The sequence below is a fragment of the Toxotes jaculatrix genome, chromosome 7 (genome assembly GCF_017976425.1).
Source record: "Toxotes jaculatrix isolate fToxJac2 chromosome 7, fToxJac2.pri, whole genome shotgun sequence".
Lineage (NCBI taxonomy): Eukaryota > Metazoa > Chordata > Actinopteri > Toxotidae > Toxotes > Toxotes jaculatrix.
Genome location: NC_054400.1, coordinates 28,235,854 through 28,251,709, shown reverse-complemented (window position 1 = coordinate 28,251,709; position 15,856 = coordinate 28,235,854). Strand labels below are relative to the sequence as shown.

At 39.9% G+C, this 15,856-nt stretch overlaps 3 protein-coding genes across 6 annotated transcripts in view; 2 read left to right on the top strand and 1 right to left on the bottom strand.

The window, feature by feature from the left end:
• LOC121185099 (protein crumbs homolog 1-like) overlaps window positions 1–15,856 on the bottom strand; it is a 55,564-nt gene that overhangs the window by 29,050 nt on the left and 10,658 nt on the right. The gene's annotated exons all lie outside the window — the stretch shown is intronic.
• Window positions 26–2,781, top strand: LOC121185101. 2 transcript variants are annotated; one of them, XM_041043091.1, is made up of 4 exons: window positions 26–261; window positions 929–1,199; window positions 1,461–1,777; window positions 1,980–2,781. In XM_041043091.1, exons 2-4 carry the CDS (start codon window positions 1,036–1,038, stop codon window positions 2,261–2,263), a joined length of 765 nt encoding a protein of 254 aa, XP_040899025.1. In that variant the 5' UTR covers window positions 26–261; window positions 929–1,035; the 3' UTR covers window positions 2,264–2,781. The 2 variants fall into 2 exon arrangements, with proteins under 2 accessions (XP_040899025.1, XP_040899024.1); XM_041043090.1 differs by having other exon boundaries at window positions 26–1,199.
• LOC121185100 lies at window positions 12,773–15,527 on the top strand. 3 transcript variants are annotated; one of them, XM_041043088.1, is made up of 4 exons: window positions 12,773–13,008; window positions 13,676–13,946; window positions 14,208–14,524; window positions 14,727–15,527. In XM_041043088.1, exons 2-4 carry the CDS (start codon window positions 13,783–13,785, stop codon window positions 15,080–15,082), a joined length of 837 nt encoding a protein of 278 aa, XP_040899022.1. In that variant the 5' UTR covers window positions 12,773–13,008; window positions 13,676–13,782; the 3' UTR covers window positions 15,083–15,527. The 3 variants fall into 3 exon arrangements, with proteins under 3 accessions (XP_040899022.1, XP_040899021.1, XP_040899020.1); XM_041043087.1 differs by having other exon boundaries at window positions 13,107–13,946; XM_041043086.1 differs by having other exon boundaries at window positions 12,780–12,883.

The window sequence follows — 15,856 nt, the reverse complement described above, 5'->3', positions numbered from 1 at the left end:
AGTCAATCTCAGCGGCGGAACGGGTTAGTTTTGCGGCTACTGCGGTCGAGTGTTTTTGATAGCTAAAAAATGGCACAATCAACAGTCGGCAATGCAGACGAGGACAAGGAGAAACACCCCTGGCCTCATATTGAAAGTATGTTTAGTTTACGAACAGTGAGAAACTGCAGTTACATTATGCGTTGTCTTCTGTGTCTCCCAAAACAAACTGATATTTCAGCGTTCAAAAACTCAACGTCTAAATTGAGGAAACATGTTGCGGTAAGTTTGACCTAAATTCGGTCTTGTTAGGTTACATGAGTCTACTCTGTGCTGAGCTTGATCTGCCTGTAGCCTCAGAGATATGTTTTTATCCACAGAGGATTCACCCCAACAAACTCTCCAAGTACACAGAATTACTAGAGGCCCACAGAAAACGCAAGTCCTCCTCTTTCAGTGATACTCCTGTGAAAAATGCAAAACTAACAGCCATCACTGCCCCACGGCGGGTAACACAAGCAACGCTTGACAAGCTAGTGCTAAATTTTGTGTGTGAGGCTAACCAACCATTTTCTGTGGTTGAGACGCCATCGTTCAAGACTATGATAGAAACCTTGCAACCTCTTACAGTAATGACAAGGAAAACGTTATGCAAAAGAATACAGGAAGCTGCAAAACACAAGAAGAGTATAATCATCAAAAAGCTGAGTGCTGTGAACTATGGTGCAACCACAACAGACTGCTGGTCTGCCAGACAACGTAGCTACTTAGGTGTCACCTATCACTGGATAGACAATACCTCACTTGAGAGGCACTTTGCTGCATTGGCTTGTAGCAGAGGTGGAGTATCAAGATGTGTCTGCTATTCTGGATGACAACACAGGCCTTGAGTACCAACTTCCAAGGCAACAAAAGTGTGCATGCCATCTCCTCAATCTTATATCCACAGTTGATGCCACTGCTGCAGGAGGAGCTGCCAACGAAACGTACAAGAAGCTGTCCAGGTCTGCTTTTGCAAAATGTCACGCTCTTTGGAATAAAACTGGCAGGTCCACCATGGCTCATGAAACAATGGAACGTGAATGCAAGCTGCAGCTTCTCCGACCCAATCAGACACGTTGGAGCTCCCTGTTCCTCTCTGTTGAAAGGATTGTGCGCATTCACCGAGAGCAAGGAGAACAAGCAACTCGCAATGTCTGCACAGCATTAAAGATAAAGATGTAAGTTGACAAAACTTCTATTTTATTTCTAAAGAATAATAAAAATAAATGAGCCCTGCTGATTAATGGGTGAATCTAACTGTCTCAAGTAACTTAGTTTTCTTTGCATGATAATGTAATAATTGTGGATTATTTGAATGAAATAGTTTAACAAATTTATTTTATTTTTATTTATTTGTGTATTTAACATTGACAATGCACAATAAATACATTGCACCAGAAATATCTTTAAGTCATTTTTTGTCATTACATCTTTTATAGGTTCAATCCAGCTGAAATGGGATTTTTGGTCGAGTATGCTGCTGTGATGAAGCCTGTTGCCATGGCCCTTAATATCCTCCAAGGGGAATCATCTGTGCATGTGGGCCTCCTGCTGCCAACACTGTACCAGTTGCAGGACAAGCTGAAGAGGCTAGAGTCATCTTGCAAAATGTGTACACCTCTTGTTCACGCCCTGCAGAGAGGGATCCTGAAACGTTTTGGAGACATCATGAAAGACCCTGAGCTGATTGCAGCAGCAATACTCCTACCAAGATTCAGAACATCCTGGACCACAGAGGAGTACATCTTAAATGCTGGTAAATATACTTGTGTAATTAACATATAAATCTGTATAATGTTACTGTCATTTAGGACTAGTGTGTCAGTGACAAACCACAGGGTGGCAATAACTCAGGTAGCTTTTAATGTCAAGCATCAGCAATTTGACAGCCTATACAGTAGAAAGAATAATGTGCAGACCCACTGTAATTATTTTGAAAATGATTTATCTTGCCACAGGCCTCGACTACATCAGAAATCCCCTCGACACCGACTTGGGTGATGTCACCAGTACAAACAGCAACCAGTCTGATGAAGATGACTTCTTTGCATCCATGGAGTCAGGAAAATCTCAAGTAGGAGAGCTGGAGAGGTACCTTTCATGTCTGTCCACTGCAGGTATGGATCTACTCCACACCTTTCCTCACATCAAGAAGCTGTCACTCAAAGTCAACACGGGTCTTCCTGCATCTGCAGCCTGTGAGAGACTTTTCAGTCATGCAAGGACTCCTGTTCACGGCTAAACGATCACAGCTTCATGGCAGGAACCCTGAGAGCCAACTGCTGTTGAAGCTTAATAGTCACATCACTGAGTGATTCTTTGGTGAAAATGTTTCTTTCTGCATTTTTTGTCACAAACGCACAGTTTCTGAGAGTTTATGGCCTTGTTCTGCCTTATGCTGAGCCACATGCACAGAGTTTATGGGCTGTCTTGTTCTAGTTCTGCCTGCTGAGCCCGGTGAAAAAGTAGATTTAGGTTTGGAAATTTGTGTTACTTGTGCTGTAATTTAAGTTATTTTGTAAATGTTTTTGTAAATTTTTTTTATGTACTCTTATTATTTCATTGATTTTATTTTTATTGAGGTACTTGCATTTACCTAAAGATTATTTTATTTTAAGGTATTATTTTATTATTTATGAATTTAATTAATTTATTTTCTTATTTTATTGATGAGATAAACTCTCTCTACTCTCTGTCATTTTGTCTGATTGAATGCTCAATAAATAAATCAGATGTTACTCAATAGTAACATCTACTTGAGTACTTGAGTAGTTTTTTCACCAAGTACTTTTGTACTCTTACTCAGGTAATATTATTCAGGTAATATTATTCTGAAGTAACAGTACTTTTACTTGAGTACAATTTTTGGCTACTCTACCCACCTCTGCACACATTCTCCCCATTGCTGCAGTCTGCTGAGCGTCTAGAGCCAGAGGAGGAGAAAGAGGACTGGTGGGCTAACGTTATGCTAAAAGCTAATCAGCCTTCACCTCAGCATGATTCCCTGCAATAGAACTTCACACCTCAGTGTGAAGGAAAAGACCATAGACACCACACACCATCCTGAGACAGCCTTTGGGTCAAATCATATTCTTTTACAGACTATCCTCTGGAGAATATTATTAAAACTGCTTGTGTTTCACACAGACTCACACAAGCATTAAGTACAGTCGTCACAGATGTTGGGTGTTAGCTGCAATGGACAAATAAAAAGCAACAAATAGTGAAGAACACATTTCCTAAAGTGCTCAGATCTGAAATGAAATAAATAATTGTTCTAAAGGAATCAGTATATTAATCCTATCAGGGGAGATGAAGCATCAACCGTGTTTCTTCAACCTTAATGTCATCAGATTATGAAGTCGGGATGAACTCACTGACTGAATGAGTGATTGCTTGCATTGTAAACCTCACTGTGTTCATTTAGTGGCGTTTTACTGCTGATTGACAGACTCAGAGTAGAAGGTGGTCTCCACTCCACACTGTGCACAGTTGTGGGAGGTCGTCTCATGACAATTAGGCCTCTGTGCTGCAGTTCACAGCCCATCTCTCAGTTCTAATTATGTTATTTATCATTGTCATGTGTAACTCACAAGATTAACCAAAAACACATATTTGCCTGGTGATTTTATCCATTAACACTTTCTCAACAGTTTTTCAGAAGCTTTATTGGAACACAGTGTGTGTTGTCCATCATCTTGTACTATGTTGAAAATTAAACATGCACTTCTTTTAATCACAATCAACCTGAGTTTAGAGGAAAAAAACATAACTAAAATATATATATATATTTTTAAGTTTTTATTGAAGGGGAAATGTGGGGAAACCGGAGCACCCGGAGTAAACCCACAGTAATGGGGAAGGGAGTGTTGGGGTGGGGTATGGGGTGTGTCTTTTTTTGGGGGGGGGGCCGGAGCACCCGGAGTAAACCCATGGTGATGGGGGAGGGAGTGTTAGGGTGGGGTATGGGGTATGGGGTGTGTTTGGGGCAGGGTGGTTCATGTCTTTAAATGCCAATTTGAAGCCCGAGACATGGTTTAAGGGTTGGAGCTAATGGAGGGGTAATTATTCTTCACAGCAGCTCTCGATGCAGCACCGGAAGGGTTTTGTTAAAGCTAAGAAAAACCTGGCAGCGGGGGACTTCTTCTTTGGGGCAAGAAGGGCACTCAGATGGATTTTTAGATACTTCACAACAGCATCTTCTAAAGCTGTGTATTTTGATGCCATTGCACCCTCTAGTGGTTTCTCTAGAGAGCCAAACTCCTTGTCAAGGTCTTTCATCACAGCCTTGATAATTTTCTTCATGTTCTTCTTGATTTTTCTGACCTTAAAGTCATAGATGTTAATCTCGTCCAGTACATCCTTTGACAGTTGATTGATTCTACTGAGATGTATTTTGTGAAAAAACCCTTTGCTATTCTCCAGGGATTTGAGGAAAATCTTCATGATAAGAGTAGTGATGAGGTTGTCGGCCCCGTCCTCTGATGGAGAAGAGGACGGATTGTTGGAAGTTTTGTCACCTGAAGCACCCACCACTGTGGGGTTTTTCTCTGGTCCGGTCAGCGTCTCTATGATCAAGTCTGTGATGTCAACTAGTGCACCAAAGACTTGCTCACTTTGACCTGCTGTTAATGATAGCTTTTCTTTCATCCACAGACTCCCCAGTGTCATGAACTTTGCCACTGCATCCTCTATCATGACATACAGTACTTCATGAGAAAAGTGTTGGTCAGTGCCATCCACCATCCTCACGTGTGCCGAGATGATAGAGTCAGAGAGACATGTGTACAATGGAACCTGGGGCATCTGATATTTGGAAGTAGCCCTCATATGATCGTATATGCTTCTGACAAGTCTCTGTGAATACTGTTTGAGCTTGTGATCTATACCAGTGTATTCCAGAGGATTCTCCAACTGTTCAAGCAATATATTAATAAAGGAATTGAACTCAGTTGTGATGTTGGTAGTAAACGACCTCACCAGTACTTTCTGAGTGATCTTTGTTATAAACGTTTTCGGAGTGGCAGTGTCAGGTGCACGTATATTTGACCCTGAATCCTGTGCCAGACTCACCAGGAACTCTGAGTCTTTTTTTGAAAACTCACTCTCCAGCTTTGCCATCATTTCATCAAATTTTTCTGTGACAAACCTGATAAAATGTTCTTTCTTTTGGGCAGTGGTGAGGGTTTTTGTAGACATGGAAAATTGAGAGAAATACTTTTCCAAGTGGTTAACAAATAACATTGCATTAAAAGAAAGTCTTGGAAGTCTCTCTCTTTCAGGCAACGAAATTTGTAACTCCTGAATGAGGCCTGTGATGTTAAATGCAGCAGCATGGGCCTCTGCCATGTCTGATGTTCCATGGGACCATTTCATGAGAACAGCAGCCACAGCTTCAGGGGAAACAGAGTGTGTTTTTCTGGCAGACTGCACAGAGGTTAAGCACGTTTGCAGATAAAAAAAATTATTCCAACCAAAAAATTGTTTCAGATATCTGAAAGCTTCAGTAACCATTTCACGGAGGTGTGGAGTGGATATACTGCCGCTCACAAAAATCACAGGATCTGGTGGTAAATCCTGGGTTGTGGAAACAATGTATAGAAGACAGCTCAGTTTCCTTGACACTTCTGACTCAATAAGTTTTGCTAGATTTTCAGGCTTCTCAAAATGTCTATGTGAGATTTTAAAAGCACCAGCAAAACTTACAGAGAGGGAGTCTGCAAGATGTGAGTTTACCAATGCGTTTCTAACACAATCTGGAGTAAGTGTGAAAAACTCTTCTTTAGACAAAGCCATGAGTTTTGTCAATAAACATTTGACACAGCTGTGCACCAGATTAGTTAGCATTTCAGCCATGACAGCTAGTGAGTGCTCTTGTATTAACCCAATGGCTATCATGTCGCGCTCACTGTTACCAAATTGCTGAATATATTTCTTTACCAGAGGCTGAAGATCCTCTAGTGTGATCACCGCCCTGATAAGTTCGGATTGAGTTTGTATAGATTGTGACATTGTGGCTCTGATTGTGGTTTTGAGTACGGTAGTCTAGCGTTTAACGATTCTGCTAGTCGATTCTTCTGGCTTGCTTTTCTGTTGTCTTGATGTCACTCTAAGTGGCTAAATGCAGGTTTTAAGGTGTATTTGTAACGATTTACAACAACCTTTGATGCCACACGATGCCGTCATAACGTTGTGACGTCACAACCTAAGAAGGGACATCAAAGGCAATAAATTAAACTTTGTGACGTCACAACGACACACGTGTGTTGTGATAAGAGCTGTTAATACTCCCACCCACAAGAGGGCAGTGGTGAGTAGTGTTACTGCCTGTAAGCTGCACTTATTGTTTTGGTTACACAGTCGGGTTCACGGGTAGAAGCAGAAGATAACTGCCGCTGTATGTTAATGTTTTACCTACCTCTGCTGCAGTCAATAATAAATATGGATGTTAATGGAGACCCAGTTTCTTCAGTGTATTAGAAACATTACAATGTGTACAAGTCTTGGACAGATTAGATCGAACGTGACAGCCAGGGTTGTCAGGTCAACATCAACGAGCCAAACATCTTTTATTCATGTCCGGAGCTTAATGGAAGCCCGCACAGTCTGCGCGCTCAGGACGCTCAGGAATTACAATGGACTGTAATGATAAGGTGGTATTACACATTAGACTACAGGGTGGCAGTAATGGCTTGTTATCATGCCAGTGGACATTAAGGTTCAGGTACGGAAGCCGGGTTGGTGGGGTACGGGCAATGAGATTGGTGGTACGAACCTGAAAGAATTAAAATTGCAAGTTAATGATGTACTTATAGGCGTGGAGGATTAAAAAGGTCAGAGAAACACTACTGAGAGAAACGGAGTTGACTCTGGAAGGTGCTATTAAGATTTGCCAGGCGAGTGATCTGTTCCAGATGGGTGTGAGGACGTTCAGCCAGATCGCGGCCGGCGCACAGATGAGGACGGTGCAGCGGACGGACGGAGGAATGTTCAGCTGCAAACACTGCGGGACGCAGCATAAGGCAAGACAAGACTAAACACCTCCCACAGGTCCAGAGACACACACTCCAAGTGAATCTGTATTGAGAAGATCTACACGTAAGATTAGAAAACCTGACAGGCTCGATCTGTCATTAAGAGACTGGGTACAATGAGTGCACACACAGACTTTGTGTGCACCAGTTTGTTCGGATGAGTTTAAATGCATGTGTTGCAGCATCATGCTGAACAGAGAGTGAAATAGCCCGCACAGTCTGCGCGCTCAGGACGCTCAGGAATTATAATGGACTGACAGTCTTTGTGAGCGCTGCAATGATCAGGTGGTATTACACATTAGACCACAGGGTGGCAGTAATGGTTTGTTATCATGCCAGGGGACATTAAGGCTTAGGTACAGAAGCCGGGTGGTAAGGTACAGGTGATGAGAGAGGTGACTGGAAAATTTTACTCTGAAAAAAAAAAAGATAACATTTGGTCCCAGTCTAAACAGAGAGGTAAAAGGTAAAGTTAAATAACTTGGTAGTTAAACAGCTGGTCCGCTGCTGTTCACTCTCCTCACACATGACTGTGTGGCAACGCACAGCTCCAACCTCATCATCAAGTTTGCTGATGACACAAGCATGGTGGGTTTGATCAGCGGAGGCAATGAGGCCCTGTACAGAGAGGAGGTGACACCGCTCAGCGACAACAACCTGTCCCTCAACATGGGCAAAACTAAAGAACTGGTCATTGACTTCAGACGGACGGACCCCACACAGACACGGTCCACTGTGCATCAACAACCTGCCAGTGGAGATTGTCCAGAGTACAAAGTTTCTGGACGTGCACGTAACAGACGACCTCACATGGACACAAAACACCAAACACATTGCAAAGAAAGCCCAGCAGCGTCTGTACTTTCTGAGGAGGCTGCGAGAAGCCCACTTCCCAACCTCCATCCTGACAACATTCTACAGACCATCACAGCATGGTTTGGTAATTGCACTGCTGCAGACTGTAAGGCCCTGCAGCAGATTGTGAGGACGGCCGAAAAGATCACGGGAGCCTCTCTGCCCCCCTCTCAGACATCTACAACACCGCTGCCTGCACAAAGCCAAGAACAATGTCAAGGGCATTACCCATCCCTCCCATGGACTCTTCACCTTACTACCATCAGGCAGAAGGTTCTGCAGTATCACTGCCCCCACCTCCAGAATGGTGAAGAGCTTCTTTCCCCAGGCAGTCAGACTGTTAAACAACCTATAGTGCAATATAATAAACCTGTAATATTAACTTTTTTGGCAACGTATAATGCAAACTAGCACTCTGCACTTTTTCTTGCTGCTAATATATCAAATATATACTTTTTAATAAACAACCATAACTGCTGTCTGCCAGTGCTCTGTGTCTAGCATTGTTTTCTTATGTCACTGTTGTTGTTTGCTTTATGTCACGGTTGTTTCTGCACATTATGTAAATGTGTATGTACATGTGTGTCCTAGAGTGTGTGTGTGTGTGTGTGTCAGTGTGCATGTGTGCGCAAGAAATGTGTGATCCCAATGATTGTGTGTGTGTGCGCAATGTGTGTGTATGTGGTTCGAAATAGTGTGTGTGCACTATACTGTATCTGTCTTGTCTCTAATGTGTTTTAACAGTTGTGTATCTCACCAATTATTCCTGGTGAAACACTGTTTCGTCTCACTGTATATGGCTGAAACAATAAACCTACTTGACTTGACCATTACTGCCCAAACAGTTTTCTCTCAGACGGTGCTTTGCTGTCATTTTCTGCAGCTTCTCATGTGGCCTACACACACCCTATTCTCTAGCCATCCCCTCAAGAATTTTACTCTACAGAATTTTACCCCCAGAATTTTACTCTCTCTCTCTCTCTCACTCTCACACACACACACACACTTTTCACACTATTATCACTGACTAGTTCCCCATCAATATTATCAGCGACCTTGTTTCAAGTTATTAAACCGTTAAAAACACTAAACAGGCTATAGCATCTTCACTTTAATAACCAATGTTTATCACAGGAACAGACAGCTGCCGCTAACGTATTGGGCCTCACAGTAACGTTAGTAGTCGTGAGTTGAAGAGTTTCTCACGTGGCTTCCACACAAACACACACTATTCTCTACCATGGGAATCAAGATGACTGCTGGTTAGACACACTGTGCTAGTCAGCTTGAACAATCCCTCAATTATCATGAAAAGAGTCTGACATCTAAGCTCTCTGTGAAGTTTTTTAACAAGAAAGTGAAGTTTAAACTTGAAGCAGCATTTTCCGCTATTTTGAAGTATTGAGCACTTTTCATGACATGTGCTTGGCAACCAGCATTACTGGATTACCTGGAATCTCAGCAAGATCTTTTTTTCTTCTTCTTCTTTTTTCCCTCATTTTTCTATAATTATTTAAAGAAATGGCAACTAAGAAACTGGCAGAAGATATGGAGGAAGTGAAAAAGTCTCTGAGCTTTATGTCAGAGGAACTAAGCAAGGTGGTGTAACAACAGATGGGTCTACTGGATTTAATTGAGGAAGTGTGACAACGGAACGCTGTGATCAAAGAAAAAGACAAGAAGATTTTTAAAAACAAAAACATCTCTTTAGCAAGTAAAAATATAGCTGGTTGTTACACCATATCAAAAAACCAAAGCAAAAGAACAAACATTGTCATTCGCTTTGTGAGTAGAAAACATAATGTTGTTATTGTTGGGTTTTTCTTTTGTTGTTTTGTTTTTGTTGTTGAGATAAATGAGAACAAATATTTTCAGTAGGTGATAATTTTGTTATAAGCGAATGTGTGAATACACAGAATTTTCTGCTTTTGATTTTCAAGAGCACAAATCATATGAGTTAGAAAATGACATTGATCCAGAAACCCACTTCTACCAGAATATAAATATGAACTGTGAGTATTATTCTGAAGATAAGTTTAGTTTTGAATTTAAGTGTTTTTCACTGATCCACTTTAATAGTAGGAGTCTTTATAGTAACTTCTTCAAAATAAAAGATTATCTTCAGCAGCTTCAGCAAAAATTGTGTGTAGTAGCAGTTTCAGAGACTTGGCTGAGTGATGATAAAGAATTGCAGAATGGATTAGAGGGCTATGAAATGTTTGTACAGAACAGGGCCAACAAAAGGGGAGGGGTTGTTGCCCTGTTTGTGATGTCTGATTTTAAATGTAAGGTTATTGGTAATATGACAGCTGGTATTTGATGGAATGTCTAACCATTGAAATTAAGGTGGAAAGATTTAAGAAAATATTAATTAGTTGTATTTATAGAACTGCTGGATCCTGTACTGATCAATTTTTAATGAGAAGATTTCTGAGTTATACGAAAAACATAATAACAAGGTGATGTTGGTTTGTGCTGACTTTAATATTGACTTGTTGAAATCAAGTGATCATATGAAAACTGCAGAATTTGTTTATACTATGTTCAGTTTGAGTTTCTATCCATTCATTTTAAAGCCTAGCAGAATAACCACGGACAGTGCAACATTAATTGATAATATTTTTGTAAATATAACTAATGGGAAGATAAAAAGTGGACTCTTTGTGACTGATGTAAGTGATCATTTACCAGTTTTCGCAGTATTAGAAATGAATAAGCTAAAGACAAGAACGAAAAGGCAGATTTGTAATTTAGTTGGATTAAAATCGCCAGAAGCAATTAAAGCTTTGAAAGAAGAACTTATAAATCATCATTGGAAGGAAGTTTATGTAGAGGACATAAATGACTCATATAATGCATTTTTAGATACATTTTTGACATTCTATGATCGACACTGTCCCCTTAAAGAAATAGGACAATCCATGAAACTATGACATGAAAAAGGGGAAACCATGGCTAACAAAGAGTAATTTGTTAGTAATTAATAATTATAACTCTATGTTTCTTGGAGGGGTTTGTTCAAGTGACGTGTTAGAAATAGTTCAAAAGTTTAAGAATAAAACATCTACTGATTGTAATACGATTGATATGCCACTCATAAAAGAAATAATTAATTGTGTCATTGAACCATTTACCTTCATATGTAACAAATCCTTTTTAACAGGTACTTTTCCCGATAAAATGAAAATAGCTAAAGTGATTCCAATTTATAAAAATGGTGATAAGCACACTGTATCAAATTACAGACCTGTTTCATTGCTACCTCAATTTTCTAAAATACTGGAAAAACTCTTATTTATTGACAAATATCAGCTACTAAATGACCATCAGTACGGTTTTAGGAGTAATCGATCTACATCTCTAGCATTGATGGAATTTGTAGAACATATATCTACAGCAGTAGATAAGAAAGAGCATGCTGTGGGTGTGTTTATTGATTTAAGTAAAGCATTTGATACTATCGATCACTCCCTACTTCTGCAGAAATGTGAACAATATGGTATAAGAGGTGTTGCACAATGTTGGTTAAAAAGTTATTTAAGCAACAGATTTCAACATGTAAAAATTAATGATATTGAATCACAGATGAAAGGAGTAACCTGTGGTGTTGAAATTGAAAGGGTAAATGAAACTAAGTTTCTGGGAGTGATTACAGATCATAAACTGTTGGAAGCCACATATAGATTATATCAAACATAAATTATCTAAATCAGTTGCTGTTCTTTATAAAGTAAGAGATTTGTTAAATAAGAAATGTCTGCATGTACTGTATTCTTCACTTGTTCTGCTTTACATGTCATATTGTGCTTTAGTATGGGGAAATTGGTATAAAACAAATATAGACCCAATTATTAAACTCCAGAAAAGAGCCATTAGAATAATAAACAAAGTTGGATACCGACAACCAACTAATCAATTGTTTATAGGATCCTCTATTTTGAAAATTATGGATTTAGTGTATTTACAGACACTTGAAGTGCTTTTTCGGGTGGTGAAAAATAGTGTTCCTATTTCCATTCAGACTTTATTTAAATTGAGAGAAGGAAATTATCATTTAAGAGGACTGTTTAAAAATAAAATATAGATGTGTTTCAGTTTTGGGTGTCAAATTGTGGAATGGACTTAAAGATGAATTGAAATGATGTAGTTCCCTGTTGAGGTTTAAGAAAACTTTAAAATGCAAAGTAATTAATTCCTATAATGAGAGTCAATAAAATGCAAAACAGTTAAGGAGAATTTAGGTGTAATGTGGTAGGTGTAATGTAATTCTTGTATTTTTTTTTCTTATTTTTTTTCTTTGTTTTGCTGTTGATATTCTGGGTTATTCTTTGGATGGTATAGGATAGGCAATAATAGGCTTTGTGCGTCAGCCTATTCCTTTTTCGGTTATTGACTGTGACATTTGTGTGAAATGAGTTTTGTTTATTTTACAAGATGTATGTAACCGAAATAAACTGAAAAAATCGAAACTGAATTGAATTGTATTGAATTGAAAACCATAACACACATTCAGAGGTGGGTAGTAACGAGTTACATTTACTCCGTTACATTTACTTGAGTAAGTTTTTGAAAATAAAATACTTCTAGGAGTAGTTTTAAAACAATGTAGTTTTTACTTTTACTTGCGTAGATCTATAAAGAAGAAACAGTACTCTTACTCCGCTACATTAGGCTACACTGAGCTCGTTACTTTTATCAAAGGTACTGGATAAAGCTTTAAGCTATCTCTACTTTTATTTTGTCAGAGAGAGACTTCCGCCCAAGGATCTACCGCGTGACTGTGTTTAACCAATGAAACGTAACCCTAGGCCATTGTGCAGCCTCGTCACGTGACCGTAGTCAATCTCAGCGGCGGAACGGGTTAGTTTTGCGGCTACTGCGGTCGAGTGTTTTTGATAGCTAAAAAATGGCACAATCAACAGTCGGCAATGCAGACGAGGACAAGGAGAAACACCCCTGGCCTCATATTGAAAGTATGTTTAGTTTACGAACAGTGAGAAACTGCAGTTACATTATGCGTTGTCTTCTGTGTCTCCCAAAACAAACTGATATTTCAGCATTCAAAAACTCAACGTCTAAATTGAGGAAACATGTTGCGGTAAGTTTGACCTAAATTCGGTCTTGTTAGGTTACATGAGTCTACTCTGTGCTGAGCTTGATCTGCCTGTAGCCTCAGAGATATGTTTTTATCCACAGAGGATTCACCCCAACAAACTCTCCAAGTACACAGAATTACTAGAGGCCCACAGAAAACGCAAGTCCTCCTCTTTCAGTGATACTCCTGTGAAAAATGCAAAACTAACAGCCTTCACTGCCCCACGGCGGGTAACACAAGCAACGCTTGACAAGCTAGTGCTAAATTTTGTGTGTGAGGCTAACCAACCATTTTCTGTGGTTGAGACGCCATCGTTCAAGACTATGATAGAAACCTTGCAACCTCTTACAGTAATGACAAGGAAAACGTTATGCAAAAGAATACAGGAAGCTGCAAAACACAAGAAGAGTATAATCATCAAAAAGCTGAGTGCTGTGAACTATGGTGCAACCACAACAGACTGCTGGTCTGCCAGACAACGTAGCTACTTAGGTGTCACCTATCACTGGATAGACAATACCTCACTGGAGAGGCACTTTGCTGCATTGGCTTGTAGCAGAGGTGGAGTATCAAGATGTGTCTGCTATTCTGGATGACAACACAGGCCTTGAGTACCAACTTCCAAGGCAACAAAAGTGTGCATGCCATCTCCTCAATCTTATATCCACAGTTGATGCCACTGCTGCAGGAGGAGCTGCCAACGAAACGTACAAGAAGCTGTCCAGGTCTGCTTTTGCAAAATGTCACGCTCTTTGGAATAAAACTGGCAGGTCCACCATGGCTCATGAAACAATGGAACGTGAATGCAAGCTGCAGCTTCTCCGACCCAATCAGACACGTTGGAGCTCCCTGTTCCTCTCTGTTGAAAGGATTGTGCGCATTCACCGAGAGCAAGGAGAACAAGCAACTCGCAATGTCTGCACAGCATTAAAGATAAAGATGTAAGTTGACAAAACTTCTATTTTATTTCTAAAGAATAATAAAAATAAATGAGCCCTGCTGATTAATGGGTGAATCTAACTGTCTCAAGTAACTTAGTTTTCTTTGCATGATAATGTAATAATTGTGGATTATTTGAATGAAATAGTTTAACAAATTTATTTTATTTTTATTTATTTGTGTATTTAACATTGACAATGCACAATAAATACATTGCACCAGAAATATCTTTAAGTCATTTTTTGTCATTACATCTTTTATAGGTTCAATCCAGCTGAAATGGGATTTTTGGTCGAGTATGCTGCTGTGATGAAGCCTGTTGCCATGGCCCTTAATATCCTCCAAGGGGAATCATCTGTGCATGTGGGCCTCCTGCTGCCAACACTGTACCAGTTGCGGGACAAGCTGAAGAGGCTAGAGTCATCTTGCAAAATGTGTACACCTCTTGTTCACGCCCTGCAGAGAGGGATCCAGAAACGTTTTGGAGACATCATGAAAGACCCTGAGCTGATTGCAGCAGCAATACTCCTACCAAGATTCAGAACATCCTGGACCACAGAGGAGTACATCTTAAATGCTGGTAAATATACTTGTGTAATTAACATATAAATCTGTATAATGTTACTGTCATTTAGGACTAGTGTGTCAGTGACAAACCACAGGGTGGCAATAGCTCAGGTAGCTTTTAATGTCAAGCATCAGCAATTTGACAGCCTATACAGTAGAAAGAATAATGTGCAGACCCACTGTAATTATTTTGAAAATGATTTATCTTGCCACAGGCCTCGACTACATCAGAAATCCCCTCGACACCGACTTGGGTGATGTCACCAGTACAAACAGCAACCAGTCTGATGAAGATGACTTCTTTGCATCCATGGAGTCAGGAAAATCTCAAGTAGGAGAGCTGGAGAGGTACCTTTCATGTCTGTCCACTGCAGGTATGGATCTACTCCACACCTTTCCTCACATCAAGAAGCTGTCGCTCAAAGTCAACACGGGTCTTCCTGCATCTGCAGCCTGTGAGAGACTTTTCAGTCATGCAGGACTCCTGTTCACGGCTAAACGATCACAGCTTCACGGCAGGAACCCTGAGAGCCAACTGCTGTTGAAGCTTAATAGTCACATCACTGAGTGATTCTTTGGTGAAAATGTTTCTTTCTGCATTTTTTGTCACAAACGCACAGTTTCTGAGAGTTTATGGCCTTGTTCTGCCTTATGCTGAGCCACATGCACAGAGTTTATGGGCTGTCTTGTTCTAGTTCTGCCTGCTGAGCCCGGTGAAAAAGTAGATTTAGGTTTGGAAATTTGTGTTACTTGTGCTGTAATTTAAGTTATTTTGTAAATATTTTTGTAAATTTTTTTTATGTACTCTTATTATTTCATTGATTTTATTTTTATTGAGGTACTTGCATTTACCTAAAGATTATTTTATTTTAAGGTATTATTTTATTATTTATGAATTTAATTAATTTATTTTCTTATTTTATTGATGAGATAAACTCTCTCTACTCTCTGTCATTTTGTCTGATTGAATGCTCAATAAATAAATCAGATGTTACTCAATAGTAACATCTACTTGAGTACTTGAGTAGTTTTTTCACCAAGTACTTTTGTACTCTTACTCAGGTAATATTATTCAGGTAATATTATTCTGAAGTAACAGTACTTTTACTTGAGTACAATTTTTGGCTACTCTACCCACCTCTGCACACATTCTCCCCATTGCTGCAGTCTGCTGAGCGTCTAGAGCCAGAGGAGGAGAAAGAGGACTGGTGGGCTAACGTTATGCTAAAAGCTAATCAGCCTTCACCTCAGCATGATTCCCTGCAATAGAACTTCACACCTCAGTGTGAAGGAAAAGACCATAGACACCACACACCATCCTGAGACAGCCTTTGGGTCAAATCAT